General features: G+C 40.2%; 1 protein-coding gene across 1 annotated transcript in view; it reads left to right on the forward strand.

Moving 5' to 3' along the window:
* DNAH5 (dynein axonemal heavy chain 5) overlaps window positions 1-27,332 on the forward strand; it is a 250,897-nt gene that overhangs the window by 55,901 nt on the left and 167,664 nt on the right. Inside the window, exons 23-34 of the mRNA XM_052659109.1 lie at window positions 925-1,126; window positions 1,909-2,144; window positions 6,112-6,330; window positions 7,646-7,708; window positions 8,727-8,965; window positions 9,668-9,908; window positions 12,435-12,634; window positions 16,030-16,183; window positions 18,098-18,261; window positions 20,078-20,234; window positions 25,409-25,621; window positions 26,825-27,049. Coding sequence (XP_052515069.1) covers window positions 925-1,126; window positions 1,909-2,144; window positions 6,112-6,330; window positions 7,646-7,708; window positions 8,727-8,965; window positions 9,668-9,908; window positions 12,435-12,634; window positions 16,030-16,183; window positions 18,098-18,261; window positions 20,078-20,234; window positions 25,409-25,621; window positions 26,825-27,049 — 2,313 coding nt within the window. The remainder of the gene's footprint in view (window positions 1-924; window positions 1,127-1,908; window positions 2,145-6,111; window positions 6,331-7,645; window positions 7,709-8,726; window positions 8,966-9,667; window positions 9,909-12,434; window positions 12,635-16,029; window positions 16,184-18,097; window positions 18,262-20,077; window positions 20,235-25,408; window positions 25,622-26,824; window positions 27,050-27,332) is intronic.

The raw sequence follows: 27,332 nt of genomic DNA on the forward strand, positions 1-27,332 counted from the left end.
TTGGTAATGTGAGCTTCCTGTTATATTGATATCGTTTCCTATTTGCCAATTGCAAGAGAGCCAATTCATCTTACAGAAACACACTTTGTAGAAAACAGGATCATTCATTAAAAAACCAATTAAAAAAGTTTATATGCCATTCATATAGTTATAAGAATAGTGGGAAAAGGTCATTTTTTATGATAACAACATCATTGAAGATTACCTAGGAGCATACATGATGAGAAGTTTGTAGGGTCTTTACGAAGATTTCTCTAAAACTTAACAAGGAATTTATAAAGGAAAGATGAGAAGATATAGAAACACACAGAAATATTTAACACTGTATGGATGTCTATCCTTATCCAATATATTTATACATTTTGTGTGATTCCATCCAGTCTTTCAGTGGAGTTGGATGCTGGATGTATCTGTTTGTTTCTATATCTAATCTCCATACTCTGAACTTAGGGAACAAGTCAATGGGTTTCCTTTGAGATTTCCAGTGGATTTCACCCATGAGAGTCTTGGTGGAGCTCTGAGCAGTGGAAGAAAGTGACCTCAGAGTATTTTTTTACCCCTGTAGCATCACCCTCTCCTTGGTATGATTTCGAGCTGTGGTTTTTGACCTGAGGTCCAGCTCCAATCAACTGGGCCCTGTCCACAAGAGATTTCATGGACTCAACTCGCTGCCCCACCCTCCCAGAAACTGTTCCCCGCCCTTTTTGGCTAGGATGGTAGTTCTGTTGTTACCAGTCCTGGGTTACTATGTTCATTGTTGTATCTGGCTCCAGTTCTATGGCATCTTCAACTGGTCACATGGTTCACTAAGTAAGCATGTTAATGAACTGATGGGAACCCCTAGCAGTTGGCAAATATCCACTTATATTATGATGTTGTCTTTTATTCTTCCTTTTCTATACAAATCTGTCATTTATATTCTAGGAAGTTATTACGTCTATGGACTGCTTCAAACGCTATGATCACATTTGGCAAAAGGAGAAAGAAGAAACTATTATGACGTTTATTATAAAAAACCCCTCACTTTCTGAATTTGAATCCCAGATTCTCTACTTCCAAAAACTAGAGCAAGAAATTAATGCTGAGCCTGAGTATATCTGTGTGGGTGCCATTGCTCTGTATACAGGTTGGTTCATTTTTTTTTCAGTCAGTCATGAAAATTCAACAGTATTGTTCTGTCTCTTTACCTAACTAGCATTCCAGAGAGTTCTAGCTTTCTTAAAGATTGACTTTCCTTTTATGGGCCTCAAGCTTCAAGACCAATTTGTAGATTTGTTTTTAATTCTCTTCTGCATAATTATTTATTCTGGACTGTTTTGGGATACTTTGATGCTAAACCTTGAAAATAAAGGCTAATTAAGAGAAGGGAGGAGTCTCTCATATTTGGAATTAAAATGTACTGTTTTTCATAAATAACAATAGCAAACATTTGAGGCTTATCTCCAGCAGTTTTCTTAGGTACTTTTTTGGGGCATTTTGAAATGTGTCTTAAATTATTGCAAAACAGGCTTTATACAGTCAATGACTATACAATAATTTGTTGTTGTTTAGTTGCTAAGTCATGTTCAACTCTTTTTTGACCCCATGGATTGTAGCCTACCAGGCTCCTCAGTCCATGGGATTTCCCAGGCAAGAATACCTGAGTGGGTTGCCATTTCCTTCTCCAGGGGATCATCCCGACTAAGGGACTGAACCTGCATCTACTGCATTAGCAGGTGGATTCTTTACAACTGAACAGCTAGGGAAGCCCATATAATAATAAGGAAAGACTTTTTTTAATCAAGTTTGGTTTTTCATGTGTTAAAGGGCTGTTGGCTGCAAAATATTTACTATTGGTGAGCAGTTGCATTGGGTCTCCTCATACTTGTTCAAGGTTTTCAAACTGAACGTGGAAATTGGGTTTTACAGCTGATCTGAAGTTCACCTTGACTGCTGAGACGAAGGCCTGGATGGTTGTCATCGGCCGTCACTGTAACCAAAAATACAGAAGTGAAATGGAAAGCATTTTTACACTTGTTGAAGAATTCAGTAAGAAGCTGAATCGCCCCATTAAAGACCTAGACGATATTCGAATTGCCATGGCGGCACTGAAGGAAATTAGGGAGCAGCAAATCCCCACTGACTTTCAAGTGGGACCCGTCGAGGTAACTGATAATCACTTGTTTATGTGTAAGTAGGAATATCTCCAGATGGTGATCGCTGTTAGAGGAAGTGTTGACTGGGTCTGGACTGGAGTTACAAATGGATGCTAAGCCCATGAACAATGATTCCAGTAATGATGATATGTGACTTTATAGGGTGCCTCATATGGGTTAGATCTCATCCTTTCCTTGGCATCTGAGGTCCCTAAGAGCAGAGCCTGAGATGAGGGTTTCTGCATGAGGGATTTATTGGCAAGTGCTCATGAGAGAATCAGAGTGAAAGAAACAGGGAAGGACCAGGTTGGGTGTGGGAGGAAGCCATGCCGGGGTGTGATCTTAGCTGTAGACTATCAGCCTGACCCCAGAGGCGGTTCTGGAGTATGAAGTGTACCACTCAGCTGACCCCACCTTGAGGCAAGGGGGACTCCCCCAAAGAGTTGATCATTGACCATAATCTTCCCATGAGGAGGCTTCTATCAGCTGAGGACAATTTTCAAGGGAAGAAGGCAGCTCGATTCCTATAGCCAACATGCCCAACAGCTGGGATGCAAATGTCAGCTGGCAAATAGGACTTGGATGGGGCACTGATGGTGTCCATTCATGAGTTTACTCCCTATTAACTTGTTTCATCCTTGCTACAACCCCCTACATACCCACATGGAAACTGAGGGTCAAAGACGTCATGCAGTTTTATTAATGTTGTGCATTACTTTTGTTTTTATCATATCTTTTCTAGATGAAAATTCTTTATTAGGAATGGGTTGCTATAGAGACTACTATAACTGTAGCATTAAAACAATTTCAGATATAAAACGTTGTCTTTCCATCATGTGTATTAGTTGCTCAGTCATGTCCAAGTCTTTGTGACTCCATGGACTGTAGCCCACCAGGCTGTTCTGTCCATGGAATTCTCCAGGCAAGAATACTAGAGTGAGTTGCCATACCCTCCTTCAGGGGGTCTTCTCGACCCAGGGATGGAGCCCGGGTCATCTGAATTGCAGATGAACTCTTTAGCATCTGAGCCACAAGGGAAGCCTCCTTTCATCATATTGTAACTTAAATGTCTGGACTTAAACTCTGATGGTCAGGATCATAGCCTTTTATCATATTTTCTGCACTTCAAATTTTGGAAAATTTCAATTTATGGTGAAAGTGGTGGAGATGACTTCAGGTTTGTGTTTCTGTTGTGCTGGGTCAAGAAAAATCAAATTTCCATTGTGCTTTTCTTGGGAATTGAAACATCAAGGCAAAGACCCCCTATGTGGTATAGGACCAGGGGAATTTGGAGAAGGGGTTTGAAGAAGAGATCCAGCAATTGTCAACTCTTACTCCTGAGCTGAGAGTTAAGACAAACCCTTGTCAAGTAGTCAAGATCAAGATGCAATCTTTAGTACTGATAGAAGTTATTTGGAAGATCTGGTTTGGTGTTTGACTGCTATATTCCCACTGTATCTCACCTCCCCCATCTTCCCATCCTATCAGTTCAGTTTGGTCGCTCAGTCATGTCCAACTCTTTGTGACCCCATGAACCACAGCATGCCAGGCTTCCCTGTCCATCACCAACTTCCGGAGTTTACCCAAACTGATGCCCATTGAGTTGGTGATGCCATCCAATCATCTCATCCTCTGTTGTCCCCTTCTCCTTTCGCCTTCAATCTTCCTTGGCCTCAGGGGCTTTTAAAAAGAGTCAGCTCTTTGCATCAGGTGGCCAAAGTATTGGAGTTTCAGCTTCAACATCAGTCCTTCCAATGAACACCCAGGACTGATCTCCTTTAGGATGGACTGGTTGGATCTCCTTGTAGTCCAAGGGACTCTCAAGAGTCTTCCCCAACACCACTGTACATAAGCATCAATTCTTCTGTGCTCAGCTTTCTTTATAGTCCAACTCTCACATCCATACATGACTACTAGAAAAACCATAGCCTTGACTACACAGACCTTTGTTGGCAAAGTAATGTCTCTGCTTTTTTAACATGCTGTCTAGTATGCTTTCCTTCCAAGGAGTAAGCATCTTTTAATTTCATGGCTGCAATCACCATCTGCAGTGATTTTGGGGCCCAACACAATAAAGTCAGCCACTGTTTCTATTGTTTCTCCATCTATTTGCCATGAAGTTATGGGACTGGATGCCATGATCTTCGTTTTCTGAATGTTGATCTTTAAGCCAACTTTTTCACTCTTCTCTTTCACTTTCATCAAGAGGCTCTTTAGTTCTTCTTCATTTTCTACCATAAGGGTGGTGTCATCTGCATATCTGAGGTTATTGATATTTCTCCCAGCAATCTTGATTCTAGCTTGGGCTTCCTCCAGCCCAGCATTTCTCATGATGTACTCTGCATAGAAGTTAAATAAGCAGGGTGACAATATACAGCCTTGACGTACTCCTTTTCCTATTTGGAACCAGTCTGTTGTTCCGTGTCCAGTTCTAACTGTTGCTTCCTGACCTGCATGCAGGTTTCTCAAGAGGCAGGTCAGGTGGTCAGGTATTCCCATCTCTTTCAGAGTTTTCCACAGTTTATTGTGATCCACATAGTCAAAGGCTTTGGCATAGTCAATAAAGCAGAAATAGATGTTTTTCTGGAACTCTCTTGCTTTTTCAATGATCCAGTGGATGTTGGTAACTTGATTTCTGGTTCCTCTGCCTTTTTTAAAACCAGCTTGAACATCTGGAAGTTCACAGTTCACATATTGCTGAAGCCTGGCTTGGAGAATTTTGAGCATTACTTTACTGGCGTGTGAGATGAGTGCAATTGTGTGGTAGTTTGAGCATTGTTTGGCATTGCCTTTCTTTGGGATTGGAATGAATACTGACATTTTCCAGTCCTGTGGCTACTGCTGAGTTTTCCCAATTTGCTGACATACTGAGTGCAGCACTTTCACAGCATCATCTTTTAGGATTTGAAACAGCTCAACTGGAATTACATCACCCCCACTAGCTTTGTTAGTAGTAATGCTTCCTAAGGCCCACTTGACTCCACATTCCAGGATGTCTGGCTTAAGGTGAGTGATCACAGCATCGTGATTATCTGGATTGTGAAGATCTATTTTGTACAGTTCTTCTGTATATTCTTGCCACCTCTTCTTAATATCATCTGCCTCTATTAGGTCCTATACCCGCATGCAATGGGCTTGTGGACATGAAGTCCCAGAATTGTCCTTTCTCATCCATCAGAGAAACACTGGAAAGCTGCCTATCTGGGTTACTTTGTTCACTTTGGTTGGTACTGAAGTGTAGACTGGAGGCATGCCTTGAAGGAGAAAGAGGGAGGAAGACCCTGTGCTATACATGCCCAAATCAATAATCTTTTCCTCAAATCAGCAACCAGGTGTTCATTCTGTGTCTAAGAGGAAGAATAATGATGGGAGAAGAGGCTAGGGATATTTAGGAAAATTTTTTTTCCCACGAAAACCAAACTTTGCCTCATTTTAATCTTCTAGACAAAAGAACAGTCTAGGATTTTTCATCCTTTGGGCAATGACTTGGCTCTGGGTGTGATTTAAGCATGCCCTCCTATATTCTACTGTTGGAACCTTTTATCAACAAAATGAAATACGGTAGAGTTAAAACTGATTCATTTTGTTATTCTAAAATTAGCAGTTTAATTGTTTTACATTTTTTATCTACTTAATTTTATAGTCTTCAAATACAATTTAGGGGCCTAAGTAAAAATACCATTTGTTTGTATAATGATTTATAGTTTTCAAAATGCATTTAAAATGATATCTTTTCCATATTCATGAAAATCCTGTGAGACATCCAAGAAATTTTCCTGTTTTACAGATGAGGGAACTGAAGCTCAGTGGCTCCCTTGCTCGCTTAAGCTTTTCCAAGTTTGCAAGTAGAGAAACTAGAACTCCGGACAGTTGCCCTGTCTTGCTGATTTTTTCTCATTCTGATGCCCTAAAAAGATGACTGTGTGTAGATTTACGCATCTGACTGGCAGAAATCGAATTTTTCTTCTTTTTGTAGGAATCCTATACCCTGCTTAACAAATATGGGCTTCTGATAGCAAAGGAAGAGATGGACAAAGTGGATACCCTGCGTTACTCTTGGGAGAAGCTTCTGGCATGTGCCAGTGAAGTTCAGAATGAACTAGTCTCACTACAACCTGGTTTCAGGAAAGAGCTTATTGGTACCGTGGAGGTTTTCCTCCAAGACTGTCACCAGTTCTATCAGGACTACGATGTGGTATGACTTAGCATACAAAATGTTGTTTAAAGCTTCCATGTCAAATTTAATGAAATCCCCCTAGAAATAGAAATTTTATTTTTATGAGACCAAAGGTATTTCCCTTTCACAATCCTTTCCCTTCAGATTTCATCCAGGATAATTTCAACAGTAAATGGAAATTAAAAAGTGCTGTTTGTATCATTGGTCTCTTACTGAAGTGTTTGGTAGCATTCTAGATTTGTGTAGACAAATATTACTCAATTATAGTTATCATGATCATCCTTCTCACAGCATTCATCATTCTGCAAATATTGCAGAGTTTCCCTTGGTGCTGAAGATACAAAAATGGACAAAACAGATTGAGTCCATATTTTAACTGTGTGTATATGAGTTTTGGTGCAGAATCTTCAACTGGGAATACGTTGTTTAAGGAGACCCATTTCCAACCAATTATAATGTGCTGCAGAGGGGAAATGTGTAAAGTATAGGGTAAAATATTTATCTATTAATCAGTAACACACCAAAATGAATGAAGTTAGGATACTGGCTTCATGCACCAGCTTCATGGTTGAGGAAGCACAGACATCCAGCTTTTCTAAGGTGGCCTAATGTAGGAAAACCTGATTAGAATGTTAATATTACAAGTCACTTTAGAAGTAGGTATTAGAGTGGTAAACTCTGTAGGTTGTGTGGCATTAGTGCTTTAGTTCAAACCAGACACTGTGCTTCTTACAATTATTGACCCTTTTTTGTCTGTGTTGCCTAGTAGATGAATACCACGTATTTTAATTTAAAAATTTTTTTTAAAAAATATAAATTTATTTATTTTAATTGGAGGCTAATTACTTTACAATGTTGTATTGGTTTTGCCATACATCAACATGAATCCACCACGGTTGTACACGTGTTCCCCATCCTGAACCCCCCTCCCACCTCCCTCCCCGTACCATCCCTCTGGGTCATCCCAGTGCACCAGCCCCAAGCATCCTGTATCCTGCCTCGAACCTGGACTGACGATTCATTTCATATATGATATTACACATGTTTCAATGCCATTCTCCCAAATCATCCCACTCTCTCTGTATTTTAAATTTTCAAAATTTCTTGACATATGAAAGTTCTGACATTAACTTGGCTTTTTTGGCCTTGAAAATATTTCCAAATGAGTCACTTTTCTGAGCCTTTTTTTTTTTTCCCACAAATAAAAAGCTACATTTCCTATCCTATATGTGACATGCATGAAAACAAAATTTGATATTCAAATACATTGAGCTTATGAAATTTGTATGCAAATACTTCATTTTATCTTATCTTTTTAAACTGTTTATTTCAGAATGGTCCAATGGCTAGTGGCCTGAAACCCCAAGAAGCCAGTGATAGACTTACCATGTTTCAGGTAATCCTTTTAGTTTCTTTGACCTCCTGTACAACCAAAATCTCAATGTGTTTTATTTTATTTCCACACTTTTGTTTATTTACTTTGCAGTAAGTTTAAATCCTCAAAGGGTACAGCATCACATGGATTCTGTATCCAATGGCCTTAGCAGGAAGGTTGCTTCATAATTTGGCACAAACCATACCACTGTGTCCATGAGTGCAAGTTATGGTTGGGCTTCCCTTGTGGCTCAGCTGGTAAAGAATTCACCTGCAATGCGGGAGACCTGGGTTTGAGCCCTGGGTTGGGAAGATCCTCTGGAGAAGGGAAAGGCTACCCACTTCAGTATTCTGGCCTGGAAAATTCCATGGACTGCATAGTCCATGAGGTTGCAAAGAATCGGACATGACTGAGCCACTTTCAAATTATCTTTCCTCAGATTACTCTGGTCTTGTGAGGTTTCCCACCAGGAGTTACTGTGTTGTTCCTTGCTTTGTGCACATCCCTTGCCTTTGTAGAATTCAGTTTCATCTTGAGCACATACACCTTCAATTTTCAGGAGAGCTGTGTGCTCCCTCTGGTTCTGTAGACCCTGCTTATAGCCAGCAAAAATGGTCTTGCCCCACAGCCTGCCAGACATGTTTGTCGTTTTAGAGGTCCTGTTCCCAGCAGGCCTCCACAGGGTCCAAGGTGGCTGAAAGAGCTCAATGTGTTTTATTAAAAATTTTTTTTTTTTACTTTACAATATTGTATTGGTTTTGTCATACATCAGCATGAACATACTCCCCGCCCCCCCGCCCCTTAATATAGAGAAGCTCATTGTGGAATACAGTATATACTTACTTACCTTTTAAAAACTGTGATTTGGTATGGTTATAATTAGAATTGGTTCCCATGTAATTAATGGTACTCCTTCAGTATTCTTATTTACATGGAATCAAAGATCATGCATGTTTGCTTATTGGTCAGTCTTTTTTTCATTTGCATGTTTATTCATGTGTAAACCATTTTGATGAGTTTTCACTTGTATCTTTATTAGAATCAATTTGATAATATCTATCGGAAATACATCACCTATACTGGGGGAGAGGAGCTTTTTGGTCTGCCGGTCACGCAGTATCCTAAGCTTCTGGAAATCAAGAAGCAACTAAATCTTCTTCAGAAAATATACACTCTGTACAACAGTGTCATAGACACTGTAAATAGCTATCACGATATCCTGTGGTCAGAAGTAAATATTGAAAAAATCAACAGTGAACTTTTAGAGTTCCAGAACAGGTGAGAAATTAATGTTTAGCATGCCCAGAGCTATTGAACCTCAAATGCTTTCTTCTTTGATAAGTTGTCGGGTTCTCTTTTCACCCAGATGTTTCAAGAGCACATTGTGCTTCATTGCTATTGTCTGTTGATATCACCCTTGTCAAACACTATTTATTAATTACCCCTGTGTGTACCTGGTGAGACAAGTGCATCCTTTAAACACAGATGAATCTTTCCAGGGGCTTTTCGATAGCTTAGAGCTGATCGCTATTTATATTACACTTACCAAACATTTGAAGTTTCTGTTAGATGATTTATTTGGAATAAAAGCAAGAGCCCTTTGATTTTTCTACAGCCTTTAAGTATTGAACCTAAAGACAATGGAGGGTTATTGGTTGTAATTTTCAGCTGATAAGCTGGTACATTCTGCTGTACTTTGTAGGGTCTCAATATGTGTCTGGAGAATTGAATTGAGAAGCACCTTCTTTAAAATAATGCCTCTTACCTAATTTTTATGAAGGAATTGAGAATACTAGTCCTGATGGGGAGGAGTGGTTTTCTGTAATGTAAATCCTACAGTTATCCTCTGAGTCATGAGATTTAAAAATGTGGTGGCTGTTCTGGGTGACCGTTTTTGATAGAAATGCTAGCAGACAGTCTAGGACTAGAGACATCCAGGCTCATATTCAACTGACCTTTCACGCTGGCTTTTCTTCGCAGGTGTCGGAAGCTGCCTCGAGCCTTGAAGGACTGGCAGGCTTTTCTGGATCTGAAGAAGACCATTGATGACTTTAGTGAGTGTTGCCCACTGCTGGAGCACATGGCCAGTAAGGCCATGATGGAACGGCACTGGGAAAGGATAATGACCGTCACTGGGCACAGTCTGGATGTGGGGAATGAAACTTTCAAGTTAAGAAATATCATGGAAGCACCTCTTTTGAAATACAAGGAGGAAATAGAGGTATGATGATAGAGGATACGATGTCATGGGAGACTGGAAGGTCCCAGGGGATTTATTAGATCATTTTCCTACCTTATGGATGGTTGGAGAAGGGAATCAGGCTAGGACAATCAAAACTCTTTTCCTGAGAGTCAGCTTTTACTTCTTCAAGAAATGTTTACGTGGTACGTAAGTGCTGGGGACAGAAGGATGCATTTCTGCCTTCATAGGCCATTAAAAATTTGTATCATTAAATAATTGTACAAACGAAGGTGTAGGTACAAGCTTCAGTAAATGAAGTGTGCTGCTCTATGAGAGCCTCTAATAATGGGGTGGACCTGTATGGTGGTGGAGGGAGGGTGATGAAAATCAAGAAGACTGGGGTGCATGGGCATGACTTCTGGGTGAAGGGGGTGTCCTTGTGTGGTGAGGGGATGAGGGGCTTGGAAAGTGCAGAGAAGGCAGTGTCGGGCAGGTGGAACAGCGGGTGTGAAGGGGCTGAGGTGTAGGTATAGGGACTGAAAGGCCAGGGTGGCTGAGGTGTGAAGGTGGGGGACAGAAGAGACAGCTGAAGATGGGGAGGTGGAGGGGGGCTAGAACTTGCCATCGATTTCAATCTTGGGAGCAATTGCAAGCCCTCTGGGAGATATCTTTTGATCAGGGGATGGTGTGGTTAAATTTGCATTTTGTAAAGGTCACTCTGGTAGCTGTGAGGAGAAAGGATTGGAAGACATCAAGGGGCAATCCTAGGAAAACTTACTGGGAGCTTATACGAATATCCCAAGCAAGAGATGATGCATCAGCTGAGAGGGCAGGGAGTGAAGCTGGAGTAGAGGAGAAAAGACTGAAGAGGTCATTAGGAGGTAAAACTGGGTAGAATTTGATGATGGAGGGAACGTGGTAGGGAAACAGGAGGGGCTAAGAATGAACCCTAGATTTCTTGCTGAGAGATCTAGATGAATGATGGTGCTTATGACTGAGATGGGGAAAACTGAAAGGGAAACAGGTAGAATGATAAGGTACAAAGACCATGAGCTTGATTTGGGCATCGGTTCGATATTCACAGATTGTGTTTGGGGTTCCCTTGATGCATCTAAGCAGAGGAGCCCCGTAGGCAAATGGATATGGGATTTTCCTGGAGATACAGATGGTTGCTGGCTGTGTGGTTGTGGAAGAACTCATCCAGACAGGGAGTGCAGTGTGAGGCGGGGAGTCAGTCGGCAAGGAGGAGTTTGACTAACGTTCAGAAGAAGATAAGGCTGCAGAGAAGATGGGGAAAGTGACCCAAGAACTGGGAAGATGGCAGGTTTCTGTTGATTCCTTTGTCTCGTACTGCATTGATTCGACTTTAGAGTCAAATCAGAGACACATTAAATTTTTTCCCCCAAACTTTAAAGTTTTTATTTTGCATTGAGATTTAGTTGATTAACAATGTTGTGGTAGTTTCAGGACAGACATGTTAAATTTTGAGTCTTTGACTAAAGCTGTACGATGAAAATGTTATTGCATTTCTTTTTAATCCCAATTTTTATTGAGATATAATTGACATTTGACTTTGTGTAAATTTAAGAATAATGATTTGATACATTTATATTGCAATATAATCTTCAATGTGTTAGCAAACACCTCAATTATCATTTCTTCTACTGGTGGGAACAATTTAGATCTAGTCTTTTAGGGAATTTGATGTTTAGAATACAGTTTTGCTGTCTGTAATCGCTGAACTGTGTATTAGATCTCTAGGGCTTATTTATCTACTATTTGCAAATAGATAGAACATCTTTACCATTCTCATACCTTCAGCCCCTGGTAACTACCATTTCGCTTTCTTTTCTTTCAGGGTTTTTTCTTTCTTTCTTTTTTTTTTAAGATTCCACATATAAGGACAATCTCATAGTATTTGATTTTTTCTGTCTGACTTGTCTCATTTCACCCAGTGCCCTCAAGGTCCATCCATGTTGTCACAAACGGCAGGATTTCCTTTTTTCTCACGGCTGAATAGTATTTCACCTCTGCACATCTTTTCTGTCATCTTTGTTTCTGGAATAGTTTGGTGGAAAATTTTACAAATTAGGATAAATCTTTATATATCTGTGCTGTGCTTAGTCGCTCAGTTGTGTCCGACTCTTTGCGACCTCATGGACTGTTGCCCACCAGGCTCCTCTGTCCTTGGGATTTTCCTGGCAAGAATGCTGGAAAGGGATACTATTTCCTCCTCCAGAGCATCTTTCCTACCCAGGGATTGAATCCCCATCTCTTATGTCTCCTGCATTGGTAGGCAGATTCTTAACCACTAGCACCACCTGGAAGCCCCCAGAGATTTTCCTTTCCACACTGGGAGTCAAGCCTGGCTCACTTGGGTGAAAATCAGGCATCCAGACAGCTACATCATGTGGGAGAGGACATACTAAAGTGTGGATCTGGGAATATATAATTATTTATAGATACATATAAAAGAAGGAGTGAAGACAGGATCTCTGCTGAATTGACTATTCAAGAAGGATGTGTGACTTTCATGTGATTAAAAAGAGCTTTCATTTTTAATAGGACATCTGTATCTGTGCCGTGAAAGAGAGGGACATTGAACAAAAGCTGAAGCAAGTGATTAACGAATGGGACAACAAAACATTCACATTTGGCAGCTTTAAAACCCGCGGAGAGCTCCTCCTGAGAGGAGACAGTACGTCAGAAATCATCGCCAACATGGAAGACAGCTTGATGTTACTGGGTTCCCTCCTGAGCAACAGGTAGGACAATCTTTCCCCTGAGATTTCAGAACTGTAATAGCAAACACTTCAAGGGAGATTAATTAAGAAACACAACAGTACCCCCTGTTTAATTTATTCAACATCAAAAGTACTTGTTTTAATTTTAGCCCTTGGCACAGCATGGATAATACTGTTTTTATTTCATTATCCTCTCTTTGGGGGATGTGTTGGAGACCCTCAATTGGGCAAAACAACACAACATGTAATTAGCCACTTGGATTTTGCAGAGTATTTCAGCTTTGCTGCTGACAAGCCTCATTGCACAGCTGACAGCTCGACAGGCTCTAGATTCCAGAGGGAAAATTATTCTGAATTTTAGAATAATTATTTTACTTCAGAAACCTTTTCATCAACATCTATGGACTAGAAACTCTTAGTTGTGTACATGCTTTAATGAGGTGACAGATTAAGATGGAGAATGAATGTGATTCATAGAGAGAAGTAAAACGCCACAGACTGATACCAACCTAATATTTCTGTTCGACAACAGCAGTAGAGAAAGCAGCCATACTTTGGACATGTGGCTCAGAGACTCATAAATTTAGATTTCTTTGGTTCAGTGCTTCCTCTTGCTCTGTTTGAAATAATTCTTTTGTTCACCAGGATTTTCTCAAATATAGTGTGATTGTGTAAGTGTTTGAAATGAGTAATAGAGAGTATAAAATTAGGTCTTAGAGATTTAGACCATTGGTAACCTTGAGTCTGCACTGCTGGGTTGGCCAATACGGAAAAACCTTAATGGACAAACCTTAACGGACTTTTTGGCCAATCGATTAATTAGAATTTGGTGATTTTTTAAAATGAATTCGGTTATTGTTTACACCCAACCAGAATTCAGGACAGATGGAAGATAACATACCCTATGGAGGTAGAAAAAGTGCACATATACCTTAAGGAAGCATAGTGTTAGGCATGGGTAATCTTTTCTTGCCGATGGCACTGAACCCACAGACAGAGTTGTGTGAGGAATACGTGTTCAACAGGAATTTAGGGAACACCTTTCATGTGCCATGGGCTTCCCTGGAGGCTCAGCGGTAAAGGAGCCACATGCAATGCAAGAGACTCGAGTTTGATCCCTGGGTTGGGAAAGATTCCCTGAAGAATGAAATGGCAACCCACTCCGGTATTCTTGCCTGGGAAATCCCACGGACAGAGGAACTTCACAGGCTACAGTCCCTGGGGTTGCATAAGAGTTGGATACAACTTAGCGAGCAAACCATCACCACCACCATGTGCCATATGGTCTCCTGGGTGCACTGGATAGAACAGTGTGTGGAACAAATATCTCTGTTGCGCTGGATCTATATTCTTTTGAAAAGCATGAATAAAACCCCCAGAAAGATGTGTAGAATATTGAAGCAATCTGTTTAGCACATAAGAATATGGAAATGAAAATTTTATTCAGTAATATGACTAATAGTTGAGATGACTTCAAGTCCGTTTAATGTTGGACTAGAGAGACCAATAAACAGAGAGGAAAGAGAAGAGGAAAAACAATGAAAGGAAGTACAATCATTTAGGATTAGGATTGTCAGCAAATAACAGAAGTGCCATATGCAACATTGCTTAAACAAGACTGAAGTTTGTATCTTTCTCACGTACCAAGAGTCCCAAGATCAATGGCTCAGGTGGGAGTGTGGGCTCTGCCACATCCCTGGGGACCCAGGCACTGTCTGACTCACTCTGTTTTCCAGGTGTAGCACTTCTGCTCCGTCTAGTCTTTACATTCAGTGCTGCTGCTCACTTCTCATCTGGAAGAATGGTTTCCAGATTTGGCTACACACTAGCCATAGCTTTGCTGTTGTTGTTCAGTCGCTCAGTCATGTCTGACTCTTTGCGATCCCGTGGACTGCAGCACGCCAAGCTTCCCTGTCCTTCACCATCTCCCAGATTTGCTCATGTCCATCGAGTAGGTGATGTCATCCAACCATCTTATCCTCTAGGGAACTTAAAAAGAAAAAAGTCCCAGTGCTTGTATTGCATCCCAAACTGATTTAATCGGAGTTCCTGGGGCTGGGATCTAGGCAGACACTGGTAGTTTTTCATGTTTATCAGATAATTAGAATATGCAGCTCGGGTTGAGAAATATTGATGTGGAACTTAATCTCCCAATATACATTGCTGCAAAGGAGGCTGGGAAATTTAATATTTTAACTGGGCACCTGTGAGTGTAGATAGAAATGGGGTTGTATATCTAAAGAAGAAGGAGAAAAAGATCAAAGACTTTGGAAGACCACCATCAATTTCTGCCTCAAGAGGAAAATGGGAAGATAGATTAACTATGAAAGAAGCAGAGAAGTGGCGGTCATGTGTGGACATGAAGAAATCCTCAAATATATGTGTACACACAGACATGAGTGAGGTAGACAGGAGTGGATGGGAAGTTGGAAAGAGGCCCAGAAGAGGGCAGGCTAAAGAGAGAGTCCAGACAGTATCATACTTGAAAATTGAATTAGTTGTTTGATCCCTTCCAATGATTCTGTAATGGTTCCATATTGCGTGAAAAACCAGAGACCCCCTGGAAAAGGTACAGGAGTTCAGCAGAGAGAAAGTTATTCCCTTGACTGCAGCAGCAAAGACTAGAATGAGTGGAGTCCAGTCTAACATCTGATCTGCTTCTTGGATGGCACGTCTCCCACTTCTCTGTGTGTGTTTGTGTGTTGCTCAGTCATGTCCGACTCTTTGTGATTCCTTGGATTGTAGCCCAGCAGGCTCCTCTGTCCATGGGATTCTCTAGGTGAGAATACTGGAGTCGGCTGCCATTTCCTACGGCAGGGAATCCCTCTATGCTCTGAATCAAAAGGGGGAAAAGTCAGTTTAACAATGCCCAGCATGGAGTGATGAATTAGGCATTCAGTAGCATCGTTTTATTTATTTATTTATTTTTAATATTTTTCATATGAAAACCATAGCTTTATTTTAAGTTTATTTAGTTTTAAATGAGACAAAGATGGATATCTTTCATGATAAAAGATACAATTCACTAAAGAAGATAGAATAAACCATTAGACACCTAACAACAAAGGAACAAAGATACATAAAGCAAAAATCAGAAGAAATATAAGGGAAAAAAAAAACCATACAATCACAGTGAGACATGTTAACATTTCTCTGAGAATATTTTATCAAGTACAGAAAAAATAAGAGTAGGAGCATCGTGAATAATGTCATTAATAATTTAAATATGATAGATTTCTACTTATATTAATCTTATATCCTACACAAATATGGTAACATCATTTAAAAAGCAGAAACATAATCGACGTTGTAATGAAATACATGAAAATCAGGATTTTTAAAAAACTCTTTAGCTTGAAAACAACAAACATGAAATACCCCAAATCCCCAAATTCTTAATGTGTTTCTCATCTTAGGTACAATATGCCATTCAAAGCCCAGATTCAAAAGTGGGTACAACACCTTTCCAACTCAGCAGACATAATTGAGAGCTGGATGATGGTGCAAAACTTGTGGATCTACCTAGAAGCCGTCTTTGTGGGAGGAGACATTGCCAAGCAACTTCCCAAGGTCTTAGAAATTTCTCTGTGATTTCGTTAGGTTTTTACCTTCGGGAACTAATAGCTCATTATCCCTTTAAAAATGCAAAAATATTTCTACCTCTATTGAACCACCCCTTCTCCAATCTTTCTGTTGTTGTTGTCAAACTATTCTTAAGAGACAGAGAGAAATTGTGGAAGAGAGGGGCATGGAAATAAGAGTAAGAATGCTTTAAAATCGTGAAGTTTTATAGGAAATGGAGGGTTAAAAATCAAAGAATGAATGCCTGCATAATTGATGTACTTCTTCAGATAATTTGAAGGTGGAAATTGGAACACTGTGGAATTACAGAGTTGTTATCTTGACAATGGTAGGATAATTTGTTCTATTACTGACAGCTTAAAATAACTCACACTATAAAATATACCCAATTATATCTGTAGTGTAAAATTAAGGGGCGGGAATCTGCAAGGAAAAACTCCCAAACAACATGGGCCTCTTATCAAGATGTTGAGTATGTTTTTCTCAACAAATTGTAATCATATCACTAGGTATGTATGGAGTATATTTTGAGATTAAAACTTTTTCTTTTTTACCAGATTTCAAGGAGTCTTATCCAATTACCTTAAATTGTTTGCAAAATTATAACATTTTAACAATAAGAGTTTTAGAAGCATGATAATGTTGATTGCTCACTTTGGTTTCCTTAGCTTTCTCTTTGTTAGTTTTCAGTTTAATTATAGAGGACAGATCTATCAGCAGATTTATGTGTGTGTGTGTGGCTACCAATGAAATATATCCATTCATTAAAATTTTAAGTATTTATTTTTGCACTTATATTTGGGCGTGTTTTTCTTCTCGATTGGTGAAGAAGAGTCTCAAATTGGACTTAATAATGGAAACTTTCACATATAATGTTGGAGGAGCTAGGTGGAGTTTCTTGGTCTCATATTTGATATACGTGCTCACTGGTAAAATTCAGAAAATTTTAAGAAAGAAAAGGTATTCCTACTCTCTCAAAATAAACTGTGCATTTTCCATTTTTCCCAAAAAAAGTCTATTCAAAAATATTTCAAAATATTAAGGTTATATTATAATTAATTTTAATTCTAAAATTTTAAAATGTCCATTTTTCTAAATACACAAATGATTCAATGCTCAGTGTAGAAAGCTTAAAAAGCATAAGAGTCACTTAATTTGGAGATAATTGAAAACAATTTGGAGGGTCCTTTTCTCCCAGATTATCTTATATTTATTATTATTTTCATATCTACTTCCTGTTTTCAGTTAAAATAATGTCAGTTCCAGGTTTGAGCTGAAGATTCTTATTTAAGAAGGGATCATTTCACTTCAGTTCAGTTGCTCAAATGTGTCCGACTCTTTGCGACCCCATGGGCTGCAGCAAACCAGGCTTCCCTGTCCATCACCAACTCCTGGAGCTTGCTCAAAATCATGTGCATCGACTCTGTGATGCCATCCAACCATCTCATCCTCTGGCATCCCCTTCTCCAGCCTTCAATATTTCCCAGCATCAGGGTCTTTTCCAAGGAGTCAGTTCTTCGCATCAGGTGGCCAAAGTATTGGAGCTTCAGCTTCTGCATCAGTCCTTCCAATCAATATTCAGGACTGATTTCCTTTAGGATGGACTGGCTGGATCTCCTTGCAGTCCAAGGGACTCTTGAGAGTCTTCTCCAATACCATAGTTCAAAAGCATCAATTCTTTGGTGCTCAGCTGTCTTTATGGTCCAGCTCTCATATCCATACATGAAGGATGCTATGGTGCAAAAGGCCCAGGAAGAATTGAAATAGAGCACATCTAACATTTCAGGTGTATGCGGATATCCAGACTGGTCAGAAGTGCAGCCTTAGAGGGAGGTGTGTGAAACACTCTATCCTTGGGGTCACAGATGTGTCCAAGTGTGCTTTCTTACCTTGTTCTCATAGGAAGCCAAGCGCTTTTCCAATATCGATAAATCTTGGGTGAAGATCATGACTCGGGCACATGAGATGCCTAATGTGGTTCAGTGCTGTGTTGGTGATGAGACCATGGGGCAGCTGTTACCACACTTGCTGGACCAGTTGGAAATCTGCCAGAAATCCCTTACGGGGTAAGTTTACTCGGTTTGTGAAGGCTCTTAGTATCCTAGAGATGAAAGGGACCAGAGAAACTAGATGGGATTAGCCAGCTGGTTTCCTTTGGCTTAGACTTTATTCATGACCAACATTGTGGCATCGATAAAACTGAGCATTTGGAGTTTACCCACTCTCCAATCAGTTACTATTAATTGATTTCTCTGTTGCTGAAATTATAAGATTAACAGCTTCTTCCATCACTGGGACAAGATCTTGAAAATATTTTATACAGTCCTTGTTTGTAAAATGAGTATACCTGTTTTTCTGATATCTTTCTTGGATAAACATCTGAAGAAGCAAATTATTTCATTAAACTCAACTAAGAACAAGATAGATTACTGAGAAGATGGATGGTGACTGCAGCCATGAAATTAAAAGATGCTTTCTCCTTGGAAGAAAAGATATGACCAACCTAGACAGCATTTTAAAAAGCAGAGACATTACTTTGCTGACAGACGTCCATCTAGTCAAAGCTATGGTTTTTCCAATAGTCATGTATGGATGTGAGAGTTGAATTGATGCTTTTGAACTATGGTATTGGAGAAGACTCTCGAGAGTCCCTTGGACTGCAAGGAGATCCAACCAGTCCATCCTAAAGGAAATCAGTCCTGAATATTCATTGGAAGGACTGATGCTGAAGCCGAAGCTCCAATACTCTGGCCACCTGATGCAAAGAACTGACTCATTGGAAAAGACCCTGATGCTGGGAAGGATTGAAGGCAGGAGGAGAAGTGAACGACAGAGGATGAGATGGTTGGGTGGCATCACCAACTCACTGGACATGAGTTTGAGGAAGCTCCGGAAGTGGGTGATGGACAGGGAAGCCTGGTTTGCTGAGGTCCATGGGGTCGCAGATTTGGACACGACTGAGTGACTGAACTGGCTAACTGAAGAACAAGATGAACTGTGTAGTATACACAAGCAGTCAGGATTATATAAAAGCAAGAGCCCAGTCTAATACCTGTCAATATATGTGGACATACCCGCAGTGATGAATGTGGAGGCTGGATGAATTCCAAGAGTAATAAATAATTTTCTCACTCTGGTTAATCATGATAAAATCACTAAAGTAGAAATATGTGAAATACAGAAACGAAAGTGCAGCAAAAGTAGGGTGATGATAGAACGAAAAACATTCGCTGGGTTTTGGCAGCTCCTGGAGGCAGAGAACAGAGTCAAAACCCTTCCTTCCATGTAGCTGGGTTTTGCTTCTGCTTCAGCGATTGATTCATTGGATTCTTTTAAGATACAGTCCTGTGACTTCCTTGGTGGTCCAGTGGTTAAGACTCTGAGCTCCCAATGCGGGGGCCTGGGTTCGATCCCTGGTTGGGGAACTAGATCCCACATGCTGCAACTAAGATCCTGTGTACTGAAACTAAGATCCAGCTTAGTTAAAAAAAAAAAAAGATACAATCCTGAGAATTGGAATTGTCGGCCTTTAGCTGACATAGCATGACACTTGCAAACAAACTCAAAACCAAAAAAGCTCCCTGTGTGTACTTTTTCCTGTCCTCTACGAAGTACAAACGTTTTCAGGTTAAGTCAAATATATGCATTATATTTGTGAAAAATGAATAAATTCTATCAGTTTTGGAAAAAATACAGTCTCCCAATAGAATATGGAATCCGACTTGGCAAAATTAGTAACAAAAGGAAACAGAACAAAGCAAAAACATTGCGTGGGAAAATTAGTTTCTCTCCGTCTTTTCCCTGTTTCCATCCAGATTAAAGTATTCCTAGAAAGACTCGTTTTTGTGTGTTTATGAAGTTTACCTTTTCCTCCCCACTTAGATACTTGGAGAAAAAGCGACTTTGCTTTCCCCGGTTTTTCTTCGTCTCGGACCCCGCTCTCCTGGAGATTCTGGGTCAGGCATCAGACCCGCATACGATACAAGCCCATTTACTGAATGTGTTTGACAACATTAAGACTGTCAAGTTCCATGAAAAGGTTTGCCTAATTCTCTTTGCTGGCCGATGATTTGCATATCCTGGAATCTCAACTGTCTTTATTAAATAGCTCTCCAATAGTGTTTACTAAGGATTGCCTCCCTCTCCATTGAGCATTACCCAATGACTAAAAAGATGCAATTTGGGCCCTGTTTGCCTTCAGACCTTGTGATGTTTTAATATCTAGAGTATAGTGTGAATAACAAATCATTTAAATCTGATTAAGAATGCTGTGTATGTAGCGTTCATGGTTTTCCATGTCGAGCTAATTGTTTAGAAATTTGGCACAGCAAAAAAGCTGTTAATAATTGTTTATCAAATAGTGCTTTGATTGAACGGAATTGCCACAGTTGTTTGATTATTTTATCTTTGTTGTTCAGTTGATAAATCGTGTCCTACTCTTTGCAGCCCCAGGGACTGCAGCATGCCAAGCTCCTCTGTCTTTCTTTACCTCCTGGAGCTTGCTTAAACTCATGTCCATTGAGTCGGTGATGCCATCCAACCATCTCATCCTCTGTCTTCCCCTTCTTCTGCCGGCAATCTTTCCCAGCATCAGGGTCTTTTCCAGTGAGTCGGTTCTTCACATCAGGTGGCCAGAGTATTGGAGCTCCAGCTTCAGCATCAGTCCTTCCAGTGAATAGTCAGCATTCATGTCCTTGTCTATTTTATTTATATTTTATTTTATGGCTGCACTGCATGGCATGTGGGAGTTCCCAGACCAGGAACTGAACCCATCCCAGGGCATGGCTGTGAAAGCACTGAATCCTAACCACTGGACCACCAGGAAATTCCCTGATTTAATTGTTTTAATGAGGCTTTGGACAGTTTTGATATAATGATCCTCCATGTTTTTCATCATGCTCCATTGAAAACTTTTCTTTCTTTTTTTTTTCTTCAAACATTCTGAGTAAGTTTCAAGAATGGTGACATTCATGAGACCCCAAAGAAGTTATTCAATGTGAGGAAAACTACATTTGCACAGCTGCTAGAAGAGATTATCTAATTCACGTCTTCACCCCAAATTCCCTAAAAAAATGACCCTTCCTGCTGGATAACATATTGAGTTCCTCTATGGTGCTTCATATAAACCTCAGTATTATTTATTTGTTCATCCTAGAATGCAGTTCACATCTGTTGAGCGAATACCATAGACTGGATGTTGTGCTTAACAGTGGGAATATGCCGCCCTGAGGGGACTCGTGCTCTGGTGGGGTCTGCGGAGCGCAGCTCCTGCAGCGGTAGTTAGTCCATTGTGTGCGTGTATGTGCTCAGTCATGTCTGACTCTTTGTCACCCCATGGGTTTTAGCCCACTAGGCCCCCCTTTCCATGGACTTTCCCAGGCAAGAATATTGCAGCGGGTTGCCTTTTCCTCTCCAGGGATTCTTCCTGACCCGGGGATTGAACCTTTGTCTCTTGTGTCCCCTACATTGGCAGGTGGACTCTTCGAAGCCATTAAAAGCCAGTCTTTTAACCTCTCACTGGCATAATGTCAGTCCTGGGGTTCGAGGAAGAGTATATTGCAACCCATATTGCAGCTGTTTTTATGCAGCACAACATTCAAGAGAAATTTGGCCATTAAACTGTCAATATTTTTGATTTGCTGTGCTCATGTGTTTGTCACTCAGTTGTGTCCGCCTCTTTGCAACCCTATGGACTGTAGCCCACCAAGCTCCTTTGTCCAGGGGATTCTCCAGGCAAGAATACTGGAGTGGGTTGCCATTTCTTTCTCCAGGGGATCTTCCTGACCCAGGGAGTGAACCTGAGTCTCCTGTACTGCAGGCAGATTGTTTACCATCTGAGCCACCAGGGCAGCTCCTGCAACCCACTCCATTATTCTTGCTTGGAGAATCCCGTGGACAGAGGAGCCTGGAAGGCTACAGCCCGTAGGGCTGCCAAGAGTTGGACCTGACTGAGCATAGCATGCATGCATGTGTTCATGTGATGCACAAGTATGGGAATGCCTGTCAGGGAGCCCTAACCTGCACGTAAGGGATATAGCAGAAGGCTTCCTGCAGGAGAATGTGATGTTTGAACTGGTTTTTGGAAGGGGAGTGAAACATATCAGGCAGGTGGGGACAGGACCCCCCTGACCTCTGCTTAGAGCAAGGGCAAGTGCAAGGGGAAGCTGGGATGTCAGAAATGTGAGTATGTGAGGAGTCTATTACTTTCTTAGGGCTTCCATGAATTAAAACAGAAAATTATCCTCTCATGGTTCTGGAGGCTAGACATCCAAACTAAGATGTTGGCAGGGTTGATTCCTACTGGAGGCGCTGAGGGAGGGCCCGCCTGTCTCCTAGTTCTGCTGGTGGTCAGCAGTCCTTGGTTTTCCTTAGGTGTGGAGACACCACTTCCATCCCCACCTTTGTCTTCACAAGACTTTCTCTCTGTGTGTCTGGATCTAGCTCCCCTTCTTCTAAGGATGCTAGTTGTTGGATCTGAGTCCACTGCCATCCAAGGTGACCTCATCTTGAGCACATCTGCAAACACCCTATTTCCAAATAAAGTCTCATTCACAGGTGCTAGGGGCTTCCTTTCTGGCTCAGATGGTAAATGATCTGCTACAATGCAGGAGACCCAGGTTTGATCCCTGGGTTGGGAAGATGTCCGGAAGAAGGGAATGGCTACCCACTCCAGTATTCTTTCTTGCCTGGAGAATTCCATGGACGGAGGAGTCTGGCAGGCTGCAGTCCATGGGGTCACAAAGAGTTGGACATGACTGAGTGGATGCCTACATGGTCTGTTCACAGTTACTAGGGCTTGAGGCTTCAATATATATTTTGGAGGACACAGTTGAACCCACAACACAGGCTGATGAGCAAAGGGAAAAGGAGAAGAAAGAGGCATGGACCATATTCCAGAGGCCAAGTGCATTATACTATGGGATGTACTTCATCATGAATGTGACAAAAAGCGGGGGAGGTTTTCAGCAGAGAAGTGGCCTGATTTGTGTTTCAGAAAGATCTTCTGTGTCAGGGTAGGAGTTGGAATGGAACGGGGAGCAAGGAAATCAGTGTTGAAAGTGATTGCAAAGTCAGGATGGAAAAGGCTGAGTTGTTACAACAAAAGGCGTCAGTGGAGGGTGAGAAGAGACAGTGTGGACTGAATGGTTAAAAAAAAAAGCAATGTTTCTTATAGATGTACTGGATCTATGGGTTGAATGAAGGGATTGAATTGCCTGGGAAGTTCTGCTTGATGTTTTGCTCAAATCCTTCTGCTTTAGCCCCAGGACTTTATGGTCCCAGAGCAAAGCTTCTCATTGTCTGATTGTACATTGAAGATCATTGAAACATCCTTATTTTCAGCCTCTGTTTATAGCAATTACTGCTTAAAACAAGTAGCATTGCTTTTTTTTTTTTTCTCGTTGCTGTTTCTGCCATAAGGTTTATAATGACAAGGAGCTGATCCTGGTTTTATGGATCCTAAATCTTATGAGATTATAAATACAAATTTATATTCAGGACCTAGAAGAGTCTGTGCGAGGAGGGACCCTGAAACTCAAGGCTCATCAGCTTCTTGGTAGATAACTTCTGTGGACAACTAAGGAGCATTTAATTAATGCAGACTAATCTAAGCCCAAGAGAACAATATTCCATTTATTAGACAACAAAAACAAATATTTGCCTTTATTTTATAATTGGCATCATAGTTGTTCCTCAGTAACTGTGGAGAGGATTGGTTCCAGGACACCAGAGAATACCAAAATTTGTGAAGGCTTAAGTCTCTTATATAAAACATAGTAGTATTTGAATATACCTATGCATTGCTTCTTGGATGGAAAGCTATGACAAACCTAGACAGCATGTTAAAAAGCAAAGACATCACTTTGCTGACAAAGGTCTGCATAGACAAAGCTATGGTTTTTCTAGTTGTCATGTATGGATGTGAGAGTTGGATCATAAAGAAGGCTGAGCACTGAAGAGCTGTTAGCTTTGAATTGTGGTGCTGGAGAAAACTCTTGAGAATCCCTTGGACAGCAAGGAGATCAAACCAGTCCATCCTAAAGGAAAAAAACCCTGACTGTTCATTGGAATGACTGATACTGAAGCTGAAGCTCCAATTCTTTGGCCATGTAATGCAAACTGACTCACTGGAAAAGACCCTGATGCTGGGAAAGACTGAGGCCAAAAGAGAAGGGGAAGTAGAGGATGAGATGGTTAGATAGTATCAGTGACTCAACGGACACGAATTTGAGCAAACTCTAGGAGATGGTGGAGGACAGTGGAGCCTGGCGTGCTGCAGTCCACGGGGTCACAAAGAACTGGACACAGCTAAGTGACTGAACAACAACAATGCATAGTCCCTAGATTACTTATCATATAATGTAAACCCTGTGTAAATAGTTGCTAGTATGTGGCAAATTCACGTTTTGCTTTTTGGAACTTTCTGGAATTTTTTTTCCAAATATTGTTGATCAGAGGTTGTTTGGGGTTCTTGGATTTGGAACTCGTGGATGTGGAGAGCCAACTATATTTTGTTTAATTGGCATGAATGGCTGGTAAGGTGAGTAGGAAAGTAAGACAGGCAGGATTTTTAATGACTAATTGGAGACAGGAAGTTTAGTCTCAGATATCTGTCTTCCAACACTGCACGGTCAGTGGATAGCGCAGCACCACCTGAACTGTGTTTTGAACTCCAAATGCTGCAGACATTCTCATTATGCCATACTGCATGTAAATACAAGTGATATCACCAGACTAGGAGCTGGGTTTGCATTAGAGTATATTATGTGCAACCAACAGCCTCTGTAAAGAGCATAATGTTTAGTGTAGAATTGGAATCACCATGTGGGATGTTTGCATTGATAATTTTGACCAGGTGATTGCTAAGCTCAACTTGATAAGCTGGTGGTATGGATGGCTGACTCTCAGAGGGTCCCGTTTCATCTGGGGAAACTTTAGAGACTTTTTGATTATCACATTTGTATTGAATATTTCTCTTACAAAACAAAATTTTCCTTCTTAAGCATAGAGTATTTGAAATTGATTTAGTATTCCCTTTTTGATTTCATGGCTATCTTTTGAAAAAATTGTTTTGAAATTGAATTTGTGTCATACTTTGCCTTTTATTTTATAATATATAGCTTAAATTTCTACAGGAAGGATAACATTGACAAGAGGGCAATGGAGAAATTCATTCTTTATATAAATATAGCTTTTCTTGGGCTTCTAACACAGATCTATGATCGCATTCTGTCAATTTCCTCTCGAGAGGGTGAGACAGTTGAATTGCATAAACCCGTGATGGCAGAGGGCAATGTGGAAGTTTGGCTTAATTCTCTCCTGGAGGAATCTCAGGCCTCATTACATCTTGTGATTCGCCAGGCAGCAGCAAATATTCAAGAAACAGGTTTCCAACTGATTGAATTTCTTTCTTCCTTCCCTGCTCAGGTCAGTGTATTGAAATTGGAAAGTATTTATTTTTTTTAACAGAAAAGTCATTTTAGATCTTATTTGTTGTCTATTAAAAATGACACAACTGACTATAATTTAACTCCAGAACAATATTGAGATTTTCATAAGAATTTGTTAACTATAGATAAGTTTAAAGATTTCAACTACAGATTGTTGCTGTTATGTATCTATGTCTATACATATATATTTATAGATGTATATATTTGTGCTATAGAAATACTGGTATATTTTCTTTAATATGTAAAAAGTATTTTCCTTTTTAAAATTTTAATTGGAGGGTAATTACTTCACAATATTGTGATAAATTTTGCCATATATCAGCATGAATCAGCCATAGGCATACATGTGCTCCCTCCTCCTGAACCCCTACCTTTCCTTTCTCCCTACCTCCTCCTTCCACAGAGCACCGGCTTTGGGTGCCCTGCATCATACATCAAACTCCCACTAGTTATCTATGTTACATATGGTATTGTATATGTTTCAATACTATTCTCTCAAAGCAACCCACCCTCTCCTGAAGTTAAGTCAGAAAGAGGAGACAAATATCATATATTAATGCATATATACATGGAATCTAGAAAGATGGTGCCAACGATCCTACGTGCTGGGCAGCAAAGGAGAGGGAGTGAATATAATTTCTTTTTTTTTTTAAATATAAATTTATTTATTTTAATTGGAGGTTAATTACTTTACAATATTGTATCGGTTTTGTCATACAAATTTAAAATAGTTTTTTCCTACTGAATGTCTTTAGTACATAAATCATAAAATGTCCTGTGTTTTACTAGAAAAATGACAAATACATATAGCATTAAAATACAGAAAGTGGTATTCCCTTCGTGATGTGATCGATAAGGATTTTGTGATTACAGTGTATAAACCGTTTGTTGGTTTGATGAAAGTAGGTTGAAGACATATTCTTTCCGTGTCAGTAACTTAATCTATGGGGGGAGAGGTATGGCTTAAAGTGAGATGAAAAAATTGTAGCCACGTCACAAGGCTGTATATGTTTGTCATGTAAACAATATGCATAGAGTTTCCATAGATTTTGAAGCAGCCCGTCAAGCTGGTATAATACAGGATGGCTTGACGTTTGCATAATAATCAAAACTGTTGTAATTTCTGTTTAAATATATTCATATGCCATAACACTCATAAACCCTTTTTTGTTTCCATAAGGTTGGATTATTAGGAATTCAAATGATATGGACACGGGATTCAGAAGAGGCCCTTAGAAATGCCAAGTTTGATAAAAAAATCATGCAGAAAACCAATCAGTCTTTCCTGGAGCTACTGAACACGTTGATAGACGTGACAACCAAGGACCTGAGCTCCGTGGAGCGAGTTAAATATGAGACTCTGATTACTATTCATGTGCACCAACGAGATATCTTTGATGACCTGGTAAATGCTTTGTAAATGCTTTTTAAATGCTGTGGCATATACAGAAGAACAAAATTTTAAAAAGGAAAATACTTCTTACATATTAAGAAGTAGACACTATCTGTGTTTACCCACCAGGAATAGTGTGAATGAATTCAAAGAAAAGATACAATTCAGGCAAAGAGGCATCTTTATGAAGAGAAATTGTCAGATTTTCTTTTCAGTCTTTAGCCGAAATTTTGGCCATTTTCTGATGATCTCAGCTAAGGTGTTATGGAGGCAATTAGACTTTATTTTGAAATTC

The sequence above is a fragment of the Budorcas taxicolor genome, chromosome 20 (assembly GCF_023091745.1).
Source record: "Budorcas taxicolor isolate Tak-1 chromosome 20, Takin1.1, whole genome shotgun sequence".
Lineage (NCBI taxonomy): Eukaryota > Metazoa > Chordata > Mammalia > Artiodactyla > Bovidae > Budorcas > Budorcas taxicolor.